Source organism: Coregonus clupeaformis, chromosome 20, assembly GCF_020615455.1.
Source record: "Coregonus clupeaformis isolate EN_2021a chromosome 20, ASM2061545v1, whole genome shotgun sequence".
NCBI classification, from domain to species: Eukaryota; Metazoa; Chordata; class Actinopteri; order Salmoniformes; family Salmonidae; genus Coregonus; species Coregonus clupeaformis.
The window spans coordinates 47,059,959-47,083,255 of record NC_059211.1 but is presented as its reverse complement, the minus strand read 5'-3'; the positions used below and the strand labels follow the sequence as shown (position 1 = coordinate 47,083,255).

Below are 23,297 nucleotides of genomic sequence, written 5' to 3'. Positions count from 1 at the left end.
ACCACGCACAGGCACCCTGGCAAGGTTAATCACACTCACATCACCTCGGCCTGTTTTCAACAACCAACTGATAACCAAACACATTTTATGGGGCCCCAGCACATGATCAATCTTGTCGGTGAATGCCGTTCATGTGCTTGCAGTCTGAATCTGAAGCACATAAAAAAATTGGATGAGGGTAAATGCATAAGAAGGCTTTTCCTTTGAAGGTGTTTTGATGATGAAGTTTCAGCAAGCTATGTCTGCAGGGTAAAAATGACAGCAATTAAGCTGTGGAGCTCACTTTTCCTTTCATATTTGTCAAGAAATATATTTTCCTTAATTTAATAAATTAATTATATTACATGATAGCATGGATCTAAGACTAGGTGCTTGCAAATCAGTGTGTGGTTGTGGAAGTTGGGGGTTGGAGGTGAGAGAGAGAGAGAGAGAGAGAGAGAGAGAGAGAGAGAGAGAGAGAGAGAGAGAGAGAGAGAGAGAGAGAGAGATGAGGATAGAACATGACAACACATAGAGCTCTCATTCATTTTGCACAGCGGTCCACATGCTCTGTGAACACTGGTGCATGGCCGTCTACACCATTGCGTCTGTCTGTCTGTCTGCTTCGCAGGCCTTTGGAGAATATGGGATGCCGTCCAAAGGCGACACATGTTGTCAAGCCAATGAATGTCTATGAGTGTGAGTAAGTGTGTGTGGGTGTGTACAGTATGTGTCTATGCGTGCATGTTTGTGTGTGCATGTTTGTGTGCATGTATGTGAATGTGTTTGAATCTTTTTTCCATTCTATTCTATTCTTCTTTTTTTTCTTTTGCAAATGCCCTACCCAGATATGTAGGAATTAAAGAACATTGATCACTACCGAACCTTCTCTAATCAAAGTGCCGATTCTTTTAACGGACAGCTGTTGTCATATGCTTTAATTCCCAGCTATCTCCCCCTGTACAGCACTTAGTCCACCAGTTGAGGTTGCAGGGGAACGAGGGTTAACTGTCTCTGCCTGGTCCAACTGCCGATACAGCATACAACATTGCACACATAGAAATCCAAGGTAAGTTAAATTTTTGTCTCTCTGCCATTGCTTTCCAACCAATCAAACACAGTCAGATGCTGTACTGAAAAGAAAATACTAAACGCAGACTTTTGTTCATGACATACACTGTGAAAATGTATTTCTGGTCAGGGTCAATATTTGGCCATTTTGTATCTTAATTCATTCCTGCCAGTACTGTACAGTAAAATAGAACAAAAAGCATCAATCCTCCTATGTCCATCCGAGTCCTTCTGCCCCTCTGGCTGTACCAGTAGCTGATGACAACATGTCTTGACAAAATACATGTACTGCCTCTCTGCAAGAAAGGAACATGACTGCTAGGGGTGACTATGATGTCTCTTTACAGCGAATATAAGAAACATAGGTTAGAAGCTGAGAAAATGACAGTAATACCAATTTCCAAGCAGTGAACACTGAATTCTTTACACAATACCAGGATCCTGTATCCCAGTATTGTATTCAGTCAAGCAGCCCTGATTGGTGTGAATGTTTTCCCAAGTCTCCCAGTTTTGGGTTCCTTGCCCCACACAGAAGCATTCTTTACATGCCTCCAGAGGTAAACCTTGGTGAATAGGGATTAGTAAACTACATTTGCACACTAGTCTCATGAGTTACCGTCTGCCTCTCCATCTATTCCTGGTCCTGGACTGTTGTTTGTGTGAGCTAAGGGTTGGATAATAGCCTTTACTCTTGTCAGATTGACCAGTTCTGAAAGATTATCAGATTCATAGACTGGGAAGAGTCATACAGTGAAGAATTTTGAGTTTATGCCAAGTCACTTCAGGCATAGAGCACATTGCAATGGGACTGTAGGGTTGAAAAATGGACCAACTTACTTGAACCTGACTGTCACAAATGTCAGCTGAATTGATAGACACTGAGGCCAAAAAGTATTGTGGTTGCAAATCAAAAATAAATATGTTTTATTGCCACATACACCGGATAGGTGCAGTGAAACGTGGTTTTAAATGTACGCAAATGTTAAATGTAGGCCTATGCATAACTTGTTGATAGGAGTTTAGCAAAGAAGGAAAATATATATGGAGATGGGCAATGGAGAGGAAAATTTTTTCCCTAATGTCTTAACCTTCATGTGTGCTTAACGCTTACCCATATGTGGACAGGTCATGGATAAGTGTCATTGCACTCAGTCAAATGTTTACAGTTTCTGCAGGAGAAGAAAAAGGAGAATGTTGGTAGTAAAAAGGAAACCAGTGGAGGAAACCTGGGGTCTTTGGTGACAGCATGAGGCAAATGCGGGAGGCTGTAACTCGCTCTCCGGCTGAGGGAGAACTTGCCTCCTTAGACAAATGGACTAACACACAACCCACATCCCTCTCTCCACCTCCCTAACCTGCTAATGTAGGAAACACTAAACTCAGTAATTGGAGAGATCTGTGGTTAGAAGGTTCAATGATAGAACACAAGAATACGCTAGAGCCGATTCTTGGAAATATTCAACCATGTGTTAATATTTTTTATAAAATGTACCTTTACTAGTTCAGGTAACCCATAAACAAGCCAACACATATCCACTCCGAGAGAATGTATGTAAATTGATAAGTATTTTGTTTGTAATGTCTTTTTCGTTATATGTCGGACCACATTAAGACTAGCTGTCGCCATTGGCGTCGGCTAATGGGGATCCTAATAAATCAAATCAAAGCTCGTAACATCGAAAAATGTGTGGTATGTATCACAGTCATTATCATTTTATTCACTGGTGAAGCCTTTTAGAGCGAATTGTCCATAATTTCCAGGGGGAAAGAGTGTTGTCAGAAGTCATTACAAAGCAAAGCAATTGGCTGTCTCTACTATTCAGCCTGCCCTAGGAGTCTAGATGATGGGGAGGGGTGTCAGGAGAGGTGGGAAGTGGACAGCCCAAGCATGTTCTAGCAAGGCAATGGAAATCAAATCAGCTTGCAACCTGCTTAGAGAGTGCATATGGCACAATAGCATTATCAATAAAGTACTGAAAGTGCTGATTGTGGTTGTGTTATAAAATCTGTTTTTCAACCCAAGACAATTTTTTCTTGCTTCATCACTATCTATTTCACAGTCCTTGCAAATACATTTTTTTTGCAATACCTAATGAAAGGGAGTGCAGGGCAGGCAAAGTACTTTTTGTGGTTAGATGACAGTTGAAAGATTAGGGAAGCTTCAGCGCTGATCTGTCTGCATGTTACACACACCTTTGCTAATCCTCACACACATACCTCCCACCTCAGGGGCCCCGGAGTTTACTGGCTCCTGACTCACCTGCACTGCAGATACACAGGTAAGGTCAGGGTCAAAGGTGAGATCCCCTTTACTGTGGTTGGCCAGGCCAGGTTGCACTCTCTCCCATTGGGGAAGGATCAGAGGTCCCTCTGTATTCTGCTCTGCATGTATTTGATCCATCATCCCTCATCAGTGCAGGAAGACCCCCGACCTAAAATCTATGGTTACCTGTCAGTTAGCTATCTATTGAAAGGCACTGAGTTTGACGCTATGTCAACTACATTTGTTCTGTTGAAAAGGAGGAGAGAGGGAGGGACTTATTGTAAGGGTGTGAGAGATGAACAGAGAATTGAAAATAGGGACACTACAGTGAAACTATTTTAGTTTTAGTTTAGGATTAGATTTAGGGTTCATAGACAACTGTATCGCATTATATACAACTTTTTAATTGTAGGCCCCTATCTACTGTCTGGATCAACAGTTAGTCAATGCAAAGTGCAAACTGAATTTTCTCAGATAAGAGATGTGCAATAGTGCCCTCTCTCATGACAGAACCGCCTTCACCTGACCCACAAATAAATGAATATGAATATTCTGGGGACAAAATGTTCAAGCAATCCTATAACTAAATTATTTCCTATTGAAAACCAGTGACCACACAACTTGTTCAAAAAGCATAGCCTTTAAAAGTAGATATACAGCTCCTTGATAACAACATATGCTGACTCAGGCACACATATCGCCAAAACACTGTAAACAGATGCATGCATGGCCTCCTATGGAGAGGGCTGCAAGCAGCTAGAAAAACACTGTGAGGATCCCCCTCTGTGCTCTGTTAGGTATCAATCATGGCCCGTAAGTGGGATCCTTGAGAGGAGATGCTATCAGGGCAGCCCTGTACACACTCGCACTGCTGGATCTCTTATCTACCTACAGATAACGGTCCCCTCGCTGTGAGTGGCCGGCCCTGCATGCTCTCCCTACTGCTGCTCACTCAGAGACTCACACTCACAAGGTACTAACTAGGCCACTTACTTTATACAAGAGCCCTTTAAAATAAAATGTGCATACTTTCCACTTTAGACTTTAATGGCTGCAGATCTGACTTTTCTGGACCCCTTTTCCATGGGTTAAAGGTCCCAAAGCTTCTGCGCATGTGTGGGATTCTCTACTTACGCACAGTCTCTAATCTACTCATAGAGAACAAGCTACTTTGGCGAATGGTGCTTGTTTAATAAAGTAAATCCAAGCTGAATTTTTTTTCTGCAAGATCACATTATGATAGTATTGTACATAACGGAACCAAATATAATTGCATAATATTATGTTACTGTAAGACAAAAAACACCACCTAATTTCTTATGAGATTTTTGGATGATTGTGCGAATGGTCGCATTTTTCCTTCATGCGGCCACAATTCAACAACGCGTGCCACTAGGCAAAATATGTGATTTGATTGAAACAAACAGGGCAGTTACCTACGGATCCTACGGCCTAAATGTTACCCCTCATATTACAGGTGTATAACAGAGAGTAAGCATTTCTCTAGATTTTCTTATCAGATTCTATCCCAAAAAATCTGGTGACAATTTCAGTGGACAAAGTTAGTGTGAAACAAACACATGTTGTTATTGGGCAGTTTTTTTAAATCATAAAGTTTAATACAAGGATTGCTCTAAGCAAGATGTGTGTTCTAGTTTATAAAGGTTTTCAGGAGAGCACTGGCCCAGTTTTCTGGTTTCATCCAGACCACAGCTCGATGGACCTAGTAACAAAAACAAGCCCCACGGTGTGGAGTTGGTCCCGCAGTGTGAGGACCTTAATGAGGAACATGTGGCGCTACCCAGACACACAGTCAGAGGAAACCCAATCCCTCTCCTTTTCTTCCCCCTCTCTCCTGCTCCTGCACACTCCTCCTCACAGTCTCCAACGTAGCCACCTTCTCGTTTCAGTCTCTTCTTCTCTTCTACGCTACAATTGCCAGATTCCTGGGGATCTTTCTCTCACTGTCTGACTCTCAAAACCCTTTCACTCTTCTTTAATTCTAGTTTTCTTACTCATACCACTCATTCTCATCAAACCCCATGTTTTCGTCAGTTACTCTCTCCTTACTCCTTTTTTACTATATATTATCACTCTTCCAATCCCTATCTTCGCGTCTTGCCAAAATGCCTCTGATCCCTTTCTCTTTATTTCTCGTTTCTCCAACTCACAAATGGAGCCCAGCTGTTCCTTCTCACTGGCCTGGCATTCAGGCCTGCTGTGAGGCGGATGGCTAATTTTACCAGACTGACCTCATTTTTCTATTGTATTAGAACAAGTGATCCAGTGTCGGGAGAAATGTACTGGCTTTAAGAGGCAGAATATGCATATTTGCTGGGTCATGCAATGCAATATGTTCAGAAGGAAAGGGGGAAGAAAGAGCTCTTTCTCCGCCTATCAAGCTCTACGGACCATCTATAGGGAGTATCTTTCATGTGAAGAATTAATCTGGTCCATCCACCTGGATGGATTAACTATTTGCTTCACTGGGCTATGTTTGAATGATTCACAAGTTAGGGCTGTGACGGTCATGGAATTTTGGATGACGGTTATTGGTCAGCCAAATGACCGCGGTCACTGTTATAACCGTTTGAATAGCAAACATTTTCTATTTTCTTAGAAATAGAATGAATAGAACGGACGTCCCCATTCAAGTTAATGATGGCATAATGGGTGGACTTGCGGCCATTGTGAGTGTACCCATAGGAGCAAAGCAGGAAGTAAAAGCAGGAAGTGTACCCATCAATATGGGTTTTGACTAGGTGGTATACAGCTACGACCGGAAGTGACTTTTTCGTTGCAGGTTAGGAGAACCTACATAGCAGGTTAGGATAATTTAGGGTTAGGGTTAGCTAAAATGCTCTCCCAACCTGCAACGAAAAGTCACTTCCGGGCGTAGCTGTATTTCATCTAGTCACAACCATCAACATGTGCTGTGATTTGTTGAATCAACTCAACTGACATTACAAAAAACACATTCCATTGCATGAACCACACATAGAATTAGGAATTAGAATACAAGAATGGATATCAATCAATCAAATGTATTTCTAAAGCCCTTTTTACATCAGCAGTTGTCACAAAGTGCTTATACAGAAACCTAGCCTAAAACCCCAAAGACCCCAAAGAGCAAGCAATGCAGATGTAGAAGCACGGTGGCTAGGAAAAACTCCCTAGAAAGGCAGCGGACCAGCTACCACCGGCCTGAGGAGAGACACATGAAACGAGGGGTTAATACGGTAATCAGGGGGGAGTAAGAACCTGTATGTAACCTCGTTTATCCTTCTCAGGACTTTAAACGGCCCCACAAACCACAGGCTCAGCTTCCGGCAGGGCAGGCGGAGGGGTAGATTCCGTGTCGAGAGCCAGACCCGATCCCCCGGTCAGCGTTCGCCTTCTGACGACGCACGGCACGCTGGAGGCGAACGTGGGCAGCGTCCCAAGTCTCCTCCGCACGCCGAAACCAGTCATCCACCGCAGGAGCCTTGGTCTGGCTCTGGTGCCACTGTGCCAGGACCGGTTGGTAACCCAAAACACATTGGAAGGGTGTTAGGTTAGTGGAGGAGTGGCGGAGAAAGTTCTGAGCGTATTCTGCCCATGACAGGAACACAGACCACTCCCCCGGCCGGTCCTGACAGTAGCTCCGCAGGAACCTACCCACATCTTGATTCACCCTTTCCACCTGCCCATTACTCTGGGGGTGAAATCCAGAGGTCAGGCTGACCGAGACACCCAAACCTTCCATGAACGCCTTCCAGACTCTAGACGTGAACTGGGGACCTCGGTCGGACACTATATCCTCTGGTACCCCATAGTGCCGGAAGACGTGAGTAAACAGAGCCTCCGCAGTTTGTATGGCCGTGGGGAGACCGGGCAGAGGAAGGAGGCGGCAGGACTTTGAAAAGCGATCCACAACGAACAGGATAGTAGTGTTACCTTGGGAGCGGGGAAGATCAGTAAGAAAATCAATACTAAGGTGAGACCATGGTCGTTGTGGAACTGGTAAAGGTTGTAGCTTACCCGCTGGGAGGTGCCTAGGTGCCTTACTCTGGGTGCACACTGAGCAGGAGGAAACATACACCCTCACGTCCTTAGCCAAGGTAGGCCACCAGTACTTCTCGGTCAGGCAGCGCATTGTACGACCGATACCTGGATGACCAGAGGAGGGTGTCGTGTGTGCCCAGTAGATCAGATGATCACGGATAAGCGCAGGCACGTACTGCAGCCCAGCTGGACACTGTGGTGGAGATGGATCTGTGCGTAATGCCTGCGCTATATCCGCGCCCATCGCCCATACTACCGGTGCCACAATGCATGAGGCCGGGAGTATGGGGGTGTTGTCTCTGGGCCTCTCCTCTGTGTCATACAGCCGAGACAGTGCATCTGCCTTCACGTTCTTCGTCCCTGGAATGTATGAAAGTGTGAAATCAAACCGGGTGAAGAAGAGGGCCCACCTGGCCTGGCGAGGAATCAGCCTCCTCGCTGCCCGAATGTACTCCAGGTTACGGTGGTCTGTCCAGACGAGGAAAGGGTGTTTCACCCCTTCGAACCAATGCCTCCACACCGTCAAAGCTCGGACAACAGCCAGCAGCTCCCGATCACCAACGCCGTAGTTCTGCTCCGCCAAGCTGAGCTTCTTCAAAAATAAGGCACAGGGGCGGAGCTTTGGTGGCGTGCCCGAGCGTTGGGATAAGACAGCGCCTATCCCTACCTCGGACGCATCCACCTCCACTACGAATGGTAGTGATGAATCGGGCTGAGCCAGTCCGGGGCTGAGGTGAACAGACGCCGCAATCTACTGAAGGCCAAATCAGCCTCAGCAGACCAGCGGAGCCAGGACGGCCCACCCTTCAACAAGGAGGTAATGGGAGCTGCGACCTTGCCAAAGCCCCGAATAAACCTCTGATAGTAGTTGGCAAAGCCAAGGAAGCGCTGCACCTCCTTCACCGTGGTTGGAGTCGGCCAAATACACACGGCTGAAATGCGATCTCCCTCCATCTCCACACCTGTGGTAGTAATGCGATATCCGAGGAAGGAGATTGACTCACACTTCTCTGCCTTGGCATAAAGATCATTCTCCAACAGTCGGACCAGTACCTTGCGAACCAGGGACACATGCTCAGCGCGCGTAGCGGAATACACCAGGATGTCATCGATGTAGACCACCACACCGCGACCAAGCATGTCCCGAAACACCTCGTTCACAAAGGACTGGAAAACGGATGGAGCATTCATCAAACCGTAGGGCATCACCAGGTATTCATAATGCCCTGAGGTTGTGCTGAATGCTGTTTTCCACTCATCCCCTTCCCGAATACGCACCAGGTTGTAGGCACTCCTGAGGTCTAATTTGGTGAAAAAAAGGCCCCATGCATTGACTCAATCACTGAAGGAATGAGGGGAAGAGGATAACTAAATCGTATCGTCACCTTATTCAGTGGTCGATAATCAATGCACGGGCGTAAACCGCCATCTTTCTTTTTCACAAAGAAGAAACTCGAGGAAGCAGGTGAAGTGGAGGGACGTATATACCCCTGGCACAGGGACTCTGTGACGTATGTTTCCATAGCCTCCGTTTCAGCCTGCGACAGGGGATGCACATGACCCGAAGGTTTATCGCGCAATCCCCCTACTACCTACTAGCTCAACCGAGCTACTCGCTCTCACAAATACAATCACTCACAAAGACAAGGGGAACAGAGGGAACACTTATACACATACTAATTAGGGGAATGAGCACCAGGTGTGTGTGATTGACAAGACAAGACATGACAAGTGGAGTGATGAGAATGGGATCGGCAGTAGCTAGTAAGCCAGTGACAACGAACGCTGAAACCTGCCCGAACAAGGAGGGGAGGCAGCCTCGGCGGAAGTCGTGACAGTCAGGGACATTAATCTTCTTATGATGGGATAAAGGTCAGCCATTTTGGTCAGGGAGTTGGTCAACCATGGTTTGCCAGTGCTGTGATAAGATATTGTGTAAAATAAGGAATTTGAAGAATTTATCTGCACTGTGTATTTGTTAGCTAGCTAGCCAGACGGTTTTAGAGGAATTATTCCATTATTTTTTCTAATTAACTGCCAATATGCCAACATTCTATTCAAACTACGCAGTCAATCCACAGCCATACACTTGCTGACATCAGTTGATGATAGGACTTAGACAAGTTGTAAATGCAACAAGTACTGACATTGTATCATATAATTGCACTCATAGCTTTCCAAGAAAACAAAAATTGCGACAGACAATTGGTATAAAACCTGTACAAGCGGTATTTATAATTATATGACAATATTTTAGGTTGACAATAATTCTATTACACAATTTCTGATATATCACACCTTACTTTTATTTTCCTGCATAAGTTAAATCAGGATTATGCCTCTACTGCCATTCATTCCAATTAGACTGGTTTGGATTCATCCCTGACCAATATTGCTGCCATTTTCATCCCATTCTGGAACTTTGAGGGGTTTATGACATTGTCCCTCCAGTAATTTTATAGGATCTCTATGGAGCCACATCAGTTAACATCATTTGAATGAACATTTTATATTACCATAGAAATTATTTGCATCATAATACCAGGCAGCCATTGCGAGTGTACCCATGAATTTACCAGTCAAATTGCCATGGTAATAGGTTCCAAGTCCGTTCTATTCATTCTATTTATATATGTGCTCCACAAAAAAAAAAAATATCATAATTAACGGTTATGACAGTTATTTTATTTTCATGACGGTCTCCATTCATAACATCGGTTACACGGTTATACGGTAATTGTGCCATCCCTAGTGAAAGTCATTTCAATTCTTCAATGGACAACAAAGAGTCTAAAGGAATTTAGAGAGGTTCACAATTCAGGGTAAACCTGGAGAATTGTTATCATTTACAACTGACGTCTTAGAATTATTGTTTGGATTGAGTTATTAAAGTAGGCTATAGAGAAAATATAAACAAGTGAAAAAGGTAGCACTAAGCATGTCAGATTTGTTTCTCTTTTAAAGACGCAAATTTACTTTTTGATAAATCCATATTCAAAAAGATTTGTATTCCTGCACATGTTTTGCCTTCAATCACAACTACAGTGAGGGAAAAAAGAATTTGAACCCCTGCTGATGTTGTACGTTTGCCCACTGACAAAGACATGATCAGTCTATAATTTTAATGGTAGGTTTATTTGAACAGTGAGAGACAGAATAACAACAAAAAAATCCAGAAAAACGCATGTCAAAAATGTTATAAATTGATTTGCATTTTAATGAGGGAAATAAGTATTTGACAAAACATGACTTAGCCACCAGGTTTGCACACATCTCAGGAGGGATTTTGTTCCACTCCTCTTTGCAGATCTTCTCCAAGTCATTAAGGTTTTGAGGCTGACGTTTGGCAACTCGAACCTTCAGCTCCCTCCACAGATTTTATATGGGATTAAGGTCTAGAGACTGGCTAGGCCACTCCAGGACCTTAATGTGCTTCTTCTTGAGCCACTCCTTTGTTGCCTTGGCCGTGTGTTTTGGGTCATTGTCATGCTGGAATACCCATCCACGACCCATTTTCAATGCCCTGGCTGAGGGAAGGAGGTTCTCACCCAAGATTTGACGGTACATGGCCCCGTCCATCGTCCCTTTGATGCGGTGAAGTTGTCCTGTCCTCTTAGCAGAAAAACACCCCCAAAGCATAATGTTTCCACCTCCATGTTTGACGGTGGGGATGGTGTTCTTGGGGTCATAGGCAGCATTCCTCCTCCTCCAAACACGGCGAGTTGAGTTGATGCCAAAGAGCTCCATTTTGGTCTCATCTGACCACAACACTTTCACCCAGTTCTCCTTTGAATCATTCAGATGTTCATTGGCAAACTTCAGACGGCCCTGTATATGTGCTTTCTTGAGCAGGGGGACCTTGCGGGCGCTGCGGGATTTCAGTCCTTCACGGCGTAGTGTGTTACCAATTGTTTTCTTGGTGACTATGGTCCCAGCTGCCTTGAGATCATTGACAAGATCCTCCCGTGTAGTTCTGGGCTGATTCCTCAACGTTCTCATGATCATTGCAACTCCACGAGGTGAGATCTTGCATGGAGCCCCAGGCCGAGGGAGATTGACAGTTCTTTTGTGTTTCTTCCATTTGCGAATAATTGCACCAACTGTTGTCACCTTCTCACCAAGCTGCTTGGCGATGGTCTTGTAGCCCATTCCAGCCTTGTGTAGGTCTACAATCTTGTCCCTGACATCCTTGGAGAGCTCTTTGGTCTTGGCCATGGTGAAGAGTTTGGAATCTGATTGATTGATTGCTTCTGTGGACAGGTGTCTTTTATACAGGTAACACGCTGAGATTAGGAGCACTCCCTTTAAGAGTTTGCTCCTAATCTCAGCTCGTTACCTGTGTAAAAGACACCTGGGAGCCAGAAATCTTTCTGATTGAGAGGGGGTCAAATACTTATTTCCCTCATTAAAATGCAAATCAATTTATAACATTTTTGACATGCGTTTTTCTAGATTTTGTTGTTGTTATTCTGTCTCTCACTGTTCAAATAAACCTACCATTAAAATTATAGACTGATCATTTCTTTGTCAGTGGGCAAACGTACAAAATCAGCAGGGGATCAAATACTTTTTTCCCTCACTGTATGTTCAATAACTAACTTCTGTTTTTTTCTTGCAGGAAATGTTGTCTACGGATCCTGAAGATGAGCATTTTGGGAGGTGAGAGACAACCTGAACCTTTGATAGGAATAAATGCACATGCTTTGCTACAGTATCTCATGTCTAAGAGCCCTAATGACTATCTGCAAACCTGTGCAGCAGGGAGTTTGAAATGTGTCCGTAGTAGAGAACAGCCATGAAAGAGATCAAGCCCAAAATTAGCTGAACACACAGTACGTTGACCCTCGCGGGACAGACTTGGCACAGTGTATCCACTGTGGCGGAGGAGTCCCTTCTGGCAGAACAGAACAATCCAAACGTTCCACTTGGGTTGAGCTGTCTTCATTCTCCCCTCCACTATATATATCAACACCATATCAACAAGGACTGTGATTGACAGAGCACCTGAATCACACAATTGTGTGGGCCAGAGGAGCCAGCATGTGTATAGAGAAGCCAGTGATCCAATACCTGTCTGGGTTCAAGTTTCAAGTTACACGTTTTGGGATATGCATGGTATACATCGTCCAATGAAATGCTTACTTGCAGGTTCCTTCTCGTCAATGCAACAACAATAAGAACTAATAAAAGATAAGAATACGAACATGAAGTAAATGGCTCAGTAGAATAGAATAAACATGTTTGCATAAGTATAATACAGGCACAATTTATAGTCCAATATTTACACGTGTATTGGGGAGAGGGGATGGGAGGCAAGTGTATAAATTGAGCACAGGTGGTTGGTGGCATCTTAATTGGGGAGGACGGGCTCGTGGAAATGGCTGGAGCAGAATGAGTGGAATGGTATCAAATACATTAAACACATGGTTTCCATGTGTTTGATGCCATTTCATTTGCTCCGTTCCAGCCATTATTATGAGCAGTTCTCCCCTCAGCAGCCTCCACTCAAATTGAGCAGTATAATAATTCAGTTGCTTTTAATAAAGTAAAAAGAGGTATGCAGCGCGGCGCACAGAATGTTACATTTGTCCGAGTCAATTCAGTTTTAAACTCAATTAGAGAATTTTGCAGAGTATGATTGTTGAGCTTCTTTACACCAATATTTGATTGGGTAATTAGTTGTCCATTAAAAACCCTACATTTACATGACATGAGAACCACAGAAACACTGTGGTGGCCATGGAGCAAAACCCAATGATTCTGTAAGCATTGCTCCATGCAGATGGCCCTGCTTTGCAGCTGTGCAAATGAAACACGAAGTGTCGTTCAAGGCAAGGGATGGAAAGTTGGCCACAAAAAGAGAAAGAGTAACGGAAAAAATTATAGCAGCAGTTAGCTGAGAGAAAATAATTCATGGAAAGTTTCTCTCCTGTATTGTGAGTGTTCAAATAATGAGCTGCCCATCTTTAGAGATATAATACTAGGGGGGAATGCTACACATTGACCAGATGTACCATCTCTGGCAATGTTTAGTGACCTTAGGTATGAAACAACATCCAGGGTAACATATGTAATCCCATATGTATGCATACCAGTGGAGGCTGCTGAGGGGAGGACGGCTCATAATAATGGCTGGAATGGAGTCAATGGAATGTATCAATCATGTGGTTTCCAGTTGGTTGATATCATTCCATTGGCTCCATTTCAGCCATTACTATGAGCCTCCACTGATGCATACATGATTGTAGGTCACCACTGAACATGTATGACCTGCCTCCCCAACAATTCTTCAGCTTAATAGCAAAGCGACAAGAGTATTTTGACATGGCAAGCTCACTCCCTCATGCATTCATGCTGTTCATATGCCACAAATATGTTATTCAAACCTAGGGTAATTTACTACCACATAATATCTAGCATGAATAACAAAGTTAGACATTAAGACACCATTGTCCTCCTGGGTGAGCATTTTCTTCAGAAGGTAGGGAAAGTAATGTAATGATTTAAGTTAAGTAGAGAGAAACAACAGGGTTGTTTGTGTTGGGCCATTTGCTCTCTAGCTCTGTTGAGCCTCAGGGAGATCAAACAGGACATCTGCCACAGCTGAATGCTTTATAGTGCAGAGGGTAATGCTATGTGGACAGAGCTACAACTCCGATCTCGAACTCTCTCCTGAAAGAGGTTTACTATTTATTTCAGATAAATCATGTAGGCTGCAAACATCATGCTTTAGTTGTAACTGTAATTATATGTGAGAAAAACTATAATTGTCATCAGCAATTATTGTAACTGGCTCCCAACTACTACAATAATCATTTCGAACCGCCTTCATTGTCTTTAGAAACACTTTCCATTGGCTTGGTCCCCAATGTCCCCTGATTGCAACCAACCGCATTATGTAAATATGAAGTGGTTAACGAATCATTAGTCTTTCATTGGCCAACAACCACATCTGAGCCCCGTCTACTCTGTTAGACCCCTCCCATGTAGAGCCGCCCTGAAGACTGGGCCCCTTTTGAATGACAGCGCTTGGGAAAGAATACGAATGTTTGTCTAATTTTCCGCAGCTACAGCGTCGATGAGCAGCAGTCGAAGAACTCCATTCTAACTGAATGGATTGGCATGGGGAGAAGCGGACCTCAAAACTTGGCTAAGCGGCAGCTTTGGAACTGTATTACTTTTACGATGGTTTTACTTTCGCTGCTGCTCCGACCAGGTAAGTCAACATATCATGACATGTATGTTATCCTGTGTGCATGCAAAACCTTTTTCCCGCACCCCGAATCGATGATGGAATACTTTCTTGGCTGTGCGAGACTAGTTCACAAAAACACTCACGCTTTCTGGAATAGTTATGACATAAAACATGGGAGTGTATTTAGTTTACACTGTATATTTCTGTTAAGTTGGAGTTGTAGTCAAACACTTGTTGGTTAGAAGTTACGTCGGTAATCAGCAAGCTAGCATGCTGTGTGCCTAAAACGGGCAGCTAGCGGCTAACTAAACTACACGAGCTACTTTGGGCAAACTTTTCGTTAGTTAACAACTATCTAGCTATTTTCGCTAAATGCATCATATGTCGAACAGTCATTTATTTTTTTCACGGTTGAAGCCAACCATAGACCTAATGATACTGTATTCACACACGAAGTCTAAAATAAAGTTTGTACTTGTAGAAGTTGGCGAAATAAGAAAATTAGCATTTAGCTTGCTAGCCTTTACACGTCGCGTTCGCAAATTGTATTCGAAAATGTTGTTTGTAAAGGAGCAACAAATGGCTAACACGTTTTAACATAGTTAGCTTGCTAACTGTTAATGCTGTGATTAGTTTTACCTTGTAAAAATTAAATGTACGACGGTGTTTTGTTAAGTTCATGCTTCATTTGTTATTGCAATGCATTGGTCAGACTTTTCGGCCTCTGAACGTGTCCATCGTAACTTAAAAAAACTTCGGCCCTAGCTTTGTATGCATGTGCGATACGAAACAAATTGTATAAGTGTGGTGATTTTATGTGTTTCTTTGAAAACGTACGTAATAGCTAGCAAACGTTACACACGTTTCAGTCACAAGAGCTGTAAGAGAAATAAATGGGGATTTGGGACGTGAATGTGTTTTTGGTCCAATCGTTTCGTGATATGTTGTAAACTTTTGATAATTTTCACCATAGGTCATTAGATAAACTTGGGCGCTAGAAATTCCAGTAAAGGGAATTGCAAAACAGTATCCTATAACTTAGTATTGTTAGTGATAGTTGAATCATTTTCAATTCTTACTTCCCCATAATGTGGTAGACTACTGAGACATGGTTATTATTGTGCATTTTGGTTGGTGTATTCATGTACATAGCAGGATGCGTAAGATACATCTTATTATACTGGGTATGCCATGTTTGCCTTGTTTACATTCTAAAGCCACCCTCAATTCCACAGATTAGTTAATCTTATTTTGTTGCCCTTAAATTGTTCACATTTTAGTCATTTTATCTTATCCAGAGCGACTTACAGTTAGTGGGTGCATACATTTTTTTCTTCTTCTTCATACTTGCCCCCTGTGGGAATCGAACCCACAACCCTGGCGTTGCAAGCGCCATGCTCTACCAACTGAGCTACACGGGGCCCACACACACCTATTGAAATATTTTGTTCGCTATGCAAATTTGTCCTATTCTCCTCTTAATCCTTTCCCATTTTCTGCACATGGTTCTCTCATTGCCTCTTGTCAAAGGCTGACCATAAAGCGCCTTTAAAGATGGACATGGTTGTTGATTGCGCTATAGGCTGTGATTGTCAAATGGACAATATTCAAAGCAGAGTTCGGTGACCTCCCTGCAAGCACTGGGATCATTGGCGGAATTCAGAGGAGGGATGTAGAATGCTTCTAAGTTGACCTCTCACACATCTGTTTTGAACAGTTGCCAAGGCCCATGTAGGGCATTAGTCACTAGAAAATATATTCAAACAGTTTGCAACCAATTATCTTTCCCCACTGTCTGTAGAAAATATGGCAAGATTTGTATTATTGCAAGCTCATCATGCCTTTTGGGATTAAAACAGTCTGGAGGGCTAGTGTTTATTATCCGATCTTCTGTCAATGTGAATATGATAATTTATAGTTCTGTTTTTAGTCTTGTTGAGGCTGTATTATTAAAGTGTGCAATGTATGTGACATCTTGTGACACTTGCACAGGTGAGAGGCAATAAATTAATGTCATGTAAATGCACCTGTCATCTAGAGCCTCAAGATAAGCCTATAGGCTTCTCAAAAAGGTGAATACGTAATCTCCTTGTTACCCCAAAACATAGTTACTGCCAGATACAGTGCTGAGTAATAACTTAACACAGGAAGTGCCGAATTTATACAATCCTGACTGGGTCTTACATCCTTGCCTTCGGCCAGCTGTTAGTTACTCTGTCGCTGAACAAACACTGCTCTTTGTGCGGTTCCTCTTGGGTCTGAAGTCAATCTCTTATACAGTGGGCATGTGCGCCTTTATTGCGCCTCCTATTGGCCCAGCAAAAGCCAAACCACATTCATCACCCTTAAGCAAACTACATAGATTGGCTTCCTCCAGCAGTGAAGCACTGTTATTTCTATGACAGAGAGTTGGGGGCAAATACGTTTTGACTGACTTTGCTCTGAGACAGAGTATGGTAACATGCCCCTGTGGGCTGGCTGGCGCATTTGGGTTTTTAAATAGCATTTTTTTTTTACATAAACTCGATAGGTGGAAAAGTTTAGCTGTCCTGCTGCACATAGCTAGGTTGTACAGCTGATGTGTTAAAACTCAGAAAATTCATTATAACAAAGTTATTAGGCAGTGAATAGACTAGCCTGATAACTGTGATTTCTATTGGAAACTTTATTTTTATATATGGTCATTAGAGGAGTGTTAAGTAGTTTTTGCATCCTCAATTTCTCATTCTTACGAAGAGTTGAGACAAACGCATTTATATACACCACCATGAACTAGGCCTAGCTAGGTCTCGGCTTTGGTGTACACATTAATGGTTCATTATCTAAATAAATGACTTTCCTCCCATTTTGTTTCTGATCACCTGTTGTAGGCGATGATAAACACGTAACACCTGTCCCCTGTTTCCTCCCCCCTACAGCACACTGCCAGCAGTGCCGGATCCAGCGCTGCAATGCGGAGTACGTGGCCTCTACCTCGCCCTCTAGTGGTCTCCAGGAAGACTCCCCGTCCGATGTGGACTACTGCATTGCCTTGCGTGCCTACGCCCTGTGTACCCGTCGCACGGCGCGCAGCTGCAGGGGTGACCTGGTCTACCACTCGGCCGTGTTCCGTATCAAGGAGCTCTTCACCCAGCACAACTGCTCCAGCGACGGGCCCACCTCCTCTGCCAAGGCCCATAGCACCTCCAGGCCAGTCGTGTCCGAGCTGTGCGACTACGAGAGCCGCGTGCTGGCCTCGGGCCCTGCCGGCCAGGGAAAGAAGTATGCCCACTGTGGATTATTTGGGGACCCGCACCTGCGGACGTTCCGCGACGAGTTCCAGACTTGCAAGGTGGAGGGGGCGTGGCCTCTCATCGATAACCGCTACCTGTCGGTGCAGGTGACCAATGTGGCTGTTGTCCTGGGCTCCAGCGCCACCGCCACCAGCAAGGTAGGCCAAGTCATGGGTTCACGTATGGCGATTTTGCTGTCAGTAAGACACAGGGCCCAATCATAACAAAGATACCTGAACTGTATGTCATACATTGAATTCAAAAGGAGACTGACACAATGGTTCAAGATATACAAATATATCTCAAGTTAGGATCTGTCTCCACTGCCTCCAGCGACTTTACCTCTTTCATTCCTCTTCCAGACACCAAGGGAGAGAGGGCCATTTAGTGGTGTTGGATCACGGACATGCTTGAGCGCTCTACCTTTAACACATGGGTGGTCAGTCATATGGTAGTGATTAACGCTTGCCCCAACATTTTCCTCTCCCACAATTGTATAACTTTTTTTTCTCCCCTCTAGTCAAATAATGGACAGATATTTTTGTTGAAATGTGGAATAGTTGGATAGAAACCGCATATTTTCGATTCTACTGATTTGAGTTTGGCTTATCTTAATAGCATCTGATCCCTGAAGTCAGAATTTAAACCTGGTTCTTCATATTGAAGGCCACACTTGGAGCTTGACTTATTACATTTGTAGATATGCACTGGATGAATACAACACTTGGTAGACACTAGAAAGTAGGCCTACTATAAATTTAGACTAGGCTACCAGCAAACTGTGCCTTATTTGCTAAAATAATTGGTTTCCAGTAGTGATATTTTCAGCTCATGTAGAATACAAGCAAAAACACCAAGGATTGGGTCTTGGACTACCCAGACCTCTGAGAAGACCAATAGGCGTAGGCCAAATCATCTAGGCATAGGCTAGATCCGATAAAAGCCAAAGTGATACTGATTGGTCTGCAAGTTTCTTTCAGATCAGAGTTTGCTGAAATCCATGAAACTCAAGGACTTTTGTAAATAACCTACGCTGGATTGCGTATGCGTTCAAAGTAAGCCAAACACTACTAAAGGGAGAACAGATTTCAGAGCCAACTATTTCAAATGATTTTTTTGTGCGTATGGGGGGGGAGGGGGGGGTAGAAATGCAAAGCCAACACCCACATCGTTCATCAAATATAGTATCCCCTTAACTGTAAAGTTAACCATAGCCACCTCTTTGACAAAGCTTTATAAAAATGTCGGCCTAGTACAAAAAAAATCCAGGCTCGACTCCAGAGTCGTGTCAGAGCTCAGGCACAGTGGCAGTTGTAGTGGAAGGTATTTCTGATTTATGGGCCTATCAGACAGCTGGGTTTGTTTGATCCTGCACTCTCTTAAGAAAGAGTATGGAGCCATACATGTGCCCATGGTTTATGACATTTACAATGATATTTGTTTTAGATGGCACAGATTAATGTGGGAACATTCATTAGTAGGCCTAGTCGTTTCTTTGGAGCTGATTATCTCCAAGTTAGTGGTCCAAGATATCACCAATGTGTTGCTGATGTTTTCTAGTCCATATTTACTTTAAAATAAGAGTATAATGAATATTTCTGCTCATAGTGCTTTCCTTCCATCACATTACAGAAAAGCTCTTATACCTTTTCCAAGAGAAAGACAGGAGTTTGTGTTCTCAAACTTTAAAATGAGCTATTCATGTCATAAAAAGTTAAGGTCCTGCTGACACATTGTGGCTCAAAATGGTACTACACCTGTTGAAGTCCGTTGAAGGCCTCTGATGGTGTCTGCTGCTTAGTATTTAGTAATCAGGGTGTATGCAGGATAATACTTCGACAGCTTTAGCCATCAGAAAATAACTACGTACTAACCGTTGTCCACCAAACAATACTACAGAAAGTACGATTTTCATAAGTCAATTTTGATTTCAATGGAATCATTAATTGACTTGCCTTTGCTGACATCTCTTCATTGTTCTCTTCCAGATAACTGTGATCTTCAAGTCGTACCACGGCTGTACAGAGCAGAAGGTGTACCAGGCCACCACCGAGGACCTTCCCTCTGCCTTCCAGGACGGCACTCGGAGTGGCGGGGAGGGGGGCAGTCTGTGGATCGTAGAAAAGGCTGGCTCCGGGGGCCGCCTGGTGAAGATCCAGGCCCGCTACATTGGGACGTCCATCATAGTGCGCCGGGTGGGGCGCTACCTTACCTTCGCCATCCGCATGCCGGAGGACACCCTTGACTTTTCTGAGGAGAACAGTGGGCTGCAGCTTTGTCTGCACGGGTGCCCGCGCAACGAGCTCATCAAAGAGCACATGCTGGGGCGCCAGCCCCTTCACCCCCGCCTCCCGGGCTCCGGGTCTAACCCCGAGCTGGGGCCCCTACTGCCCCCACATCAGATCTACACAGTGGAGCGCGCCACAGCCAAGTGCAGGGAGACCCTGCAGGTAGAGGACGTATACTTCCAGTCCTGTGTGTTTGACTTGCTCACCACAGGGGACCCTGAGTTCTCCATGGCAGCCTACGGGGCCCTGGAGGATCTGAAGGCCCTTCCTCCCAGCAAACTGAAGCAGAATTCTCCCAGGACTCCTCATGTTCAACAAAACAGAGGGGGTCCACATACGTTGGCAACAGCAACCCCCAGTCTGGTCACACTTCTGCTACTGGTTCTACTGCTTTTGTAAAGAGAAAATACGACACAAAAACTAAGTGGAAGTGATTCCAGCTTGAGGAAAGAGTGCCTGTTTTTTGCATTTGTGAATGTTGTGGTTCTTTTCCTGTCACTAAACCATTTTGTAGGTTTGAGCACTCAAAAAGGATGCCAGTGCTTCTTGTCCCCCCACACACACTTTGGCTGCCAGCTTCTACCACTTAATTGAGTCTGAATGCACGCAATCATGTGGGATCTGTCGGTGGTTAAGTGCGTAATGCGCTCTCCATTTTCACCCTTCTTGTAAATTGGATTAAGACAGTTACAGGATGCTTAAATGGGAAATTCATCATAACATGGTTGTCTGTACGCCGGATGTAAGGCAACTTATCAAAAATAATATTTGTAAATATTTCATATTTGTTGGGAATACATCACGATGCACACAACTGTGCCAGATATCATAATCAGAGAATGTATCAGGCTAACATGAAAATAGTATATTATAGTGCAGAGACATCCGTGGAAGGTAAGACATACCTTTTGTTTCATCATTAGGCACTTAACGGTTAACACTCCAAGTTTAGTACCTCAATGTTGTCATATTTACTGAAAATATATGTTTCTTACATGGGATGATCCAACAACTAAACAAAAATACTACCTATCCAAATGTATTTGGGTTTTGGTGTAATATTCTCAGTACTTTTCACTGCATCCAAGTGTGATCACATTATCAGTTAGGTGAAACACTCCCTCTTCAAGCTGCTTGGCTTCCAGTTTTTTAAAGGTAAAGAAAATCTCTATATAATAATATATTGAAAGAGTGTATATGTGTTTTATATTGTGTACATTTGCCTGTGTATAGATGTTTTACACTTGTGATTTAGTTAGGTATTTTTGAATCCTTGTAAGAAAAGTGAACTAATGTGTTTTACCTTTATAATCTGTAATTTTCCATATTAAAAAGTGTTGGACACCATTTTCGTTTGTTTAGCATTTTTGCTTCTTAAGCTTTCAAGAATCAATGCTGTCTACAGCACAAGGATTCATGATACTGTATGTGAGTGGGACCATGGAGAATATTTGCTAGTGTAAATCTGTCAATTCTGAGTAAACTGTCAGGCTTCCTAAAAGGTTGCATTTTTTATTTAGCGTAGGCCAGTGACTGTTTCTACATATACAGTGTCTTCAGAAGTAGTCACACCCCTTGACATTTGACATTTTGTCGTTACAGTTAAAATTGAATACGTTTAGATGTTTTTTTGTATTTTAATCTTTACAAATTAAAAATAAAAAGCTGAAATGTCTTGAGTTAAGTATTCAACCCCTTTTTGTTAACCTAAAACACAAGGCCAAATCTACGCTGGAGATGCTTACCAAGAAGACTGAATGTTCCTGAGTGGCAGAGTTTTACTTAAATCTACTTGTAAATCTATGGCAAGACCTGAAAAGGGTTGTTTTGCAGTGGAGGCTGCTGAGGGGAGGACAGCTCAAAATAATGGCTGGAACGTGTCAACTACATTAAAGATGTGGTTGATACCACTCCATTGACTCCATTCCTGCCATTATTATGAGCTGTCCTCCCCTTAGCAGCCTCCGCTGTTGTCTAGCAATGATCAACAACCAATTTGACAGAACTTGAAGAATTTGGAAAAGAATAAAGGGCAAATGTTGCACAATCCAGGTGTGGAAAGCTCTTAGACTTACCCAGAAAGACTCACAGCTGTAATTGCTGCTGAAGGTGATTCTAACATGTATTGACTCAGGGAGTTTTATCAAGATAGGGTTTTATTTTTCATTTTATTGTCTGTTAGAATTTTTCTTACACTTTGACAGAGTATTTTGTTTAGATTGTGGACAAAAAATGACAAATACATTTTAATCCCACTTTGTAACACAACAAAATGTGGAAAAAGTCAAGTGGTGTGAATACTTTCTGGAGGCACTTCATGCAAGTCTTAAAAGAGTGAAACCAATAAGAAAGCCTTTAATTGATGGTGAAGAACCTTTTACAGTTTTTCTCAATTGCTAAAACACTAAAACCCATTGGCTGAACAAAGTTCTCAGTTGCCTGGACTCATTTAACTAATTATGCAGTCTGTCAATACCTTAAACCATTTCACATGGTAAAACACAATTTGCAGATCTCACTTTTCAGCAAAACTCTAAACACATTCTCATTTTCAAAACACATTCTGAACTCTAATGCACATGTCATCCATACTGGTAAACACAAGTGGCAACAATCAAATACAAATAGAGAACACATGTCATTAATTGAACACAACCACTCAAAATTGATTTAACCTGTTTCAAATGATGTGACACAACCAATATAAGCCAGTTCAGAGAGCAAACAGGTTGTTGAAGGTGGGAAGGAGAAAGTCTGAGAATGGATAGAAGAAACAATGTACGAGGACGTATACGAGGAGGAGGGCAAGAAAGAGGAAGAGGAAGAGGAGGATGAAGAGGAAGACAAAGACAAAGGGTGGAAATATCTGATGAAATTCAAGCAACAGTCATAGACCATGTTCTTGTCCATGGACTGACAATGAGGGAAGCAGTACGTAGAGTGCAACACAATTTGAGCCGATTTTCTGTGTCCACCATAGTAAGGACATTCAGAGAAGAGAACAGGTACAGTATACTACTGTATTTTTGTAATTGCAAATTTACTGTACTACACTATATGCAGCTGTTTCAATAGACATTTGTAAAGTTAATCCCTGTATGTATTGTACTGCATGAATATGTTTTGTAACTGCACAACTCCTCTTTGTACAATTGCAAGGCTGCCACATGCAGGTGGAAGGACAG

At 43.1% G+C, this 23,297-nt stretch overlaps 1 protein-coding gene across 1 annotated transcript; it reads left to right on the top strand.

Annotated features, from left to right (window-relative positions):
• The first annotated feature begins 954 nt into the window (after positions 1 to 954).
• On the top strand, positions 955 to 21,459 carry LOC121533541 (repulsive guidance molecule A). The gene is made up of 5 exons (XM_041839585.2): positions 955 to 1,048; positions 11,976 to 12,016; positions 14,425 to 14,573; positions 17,471 to 17,982; positions 19,813 to 21,459. The coding sequence occupies exons 2-5, from the start codon at positions 11,979 to 11,981 to the stop codon at positions 20,509 to 20,511; spliced, it is 1,398 nt and encodes a 465-aa protein (XP_041695519.1). The 5' UTR covers positions 955 to 1,048; positions 11,976 to 11,978; the 3' UTR covers positions 20,512 to 21,459.
• The last annotated feature ends 1,838 nt before the right edge of the window (positions 21,460 to 23,297 follow it).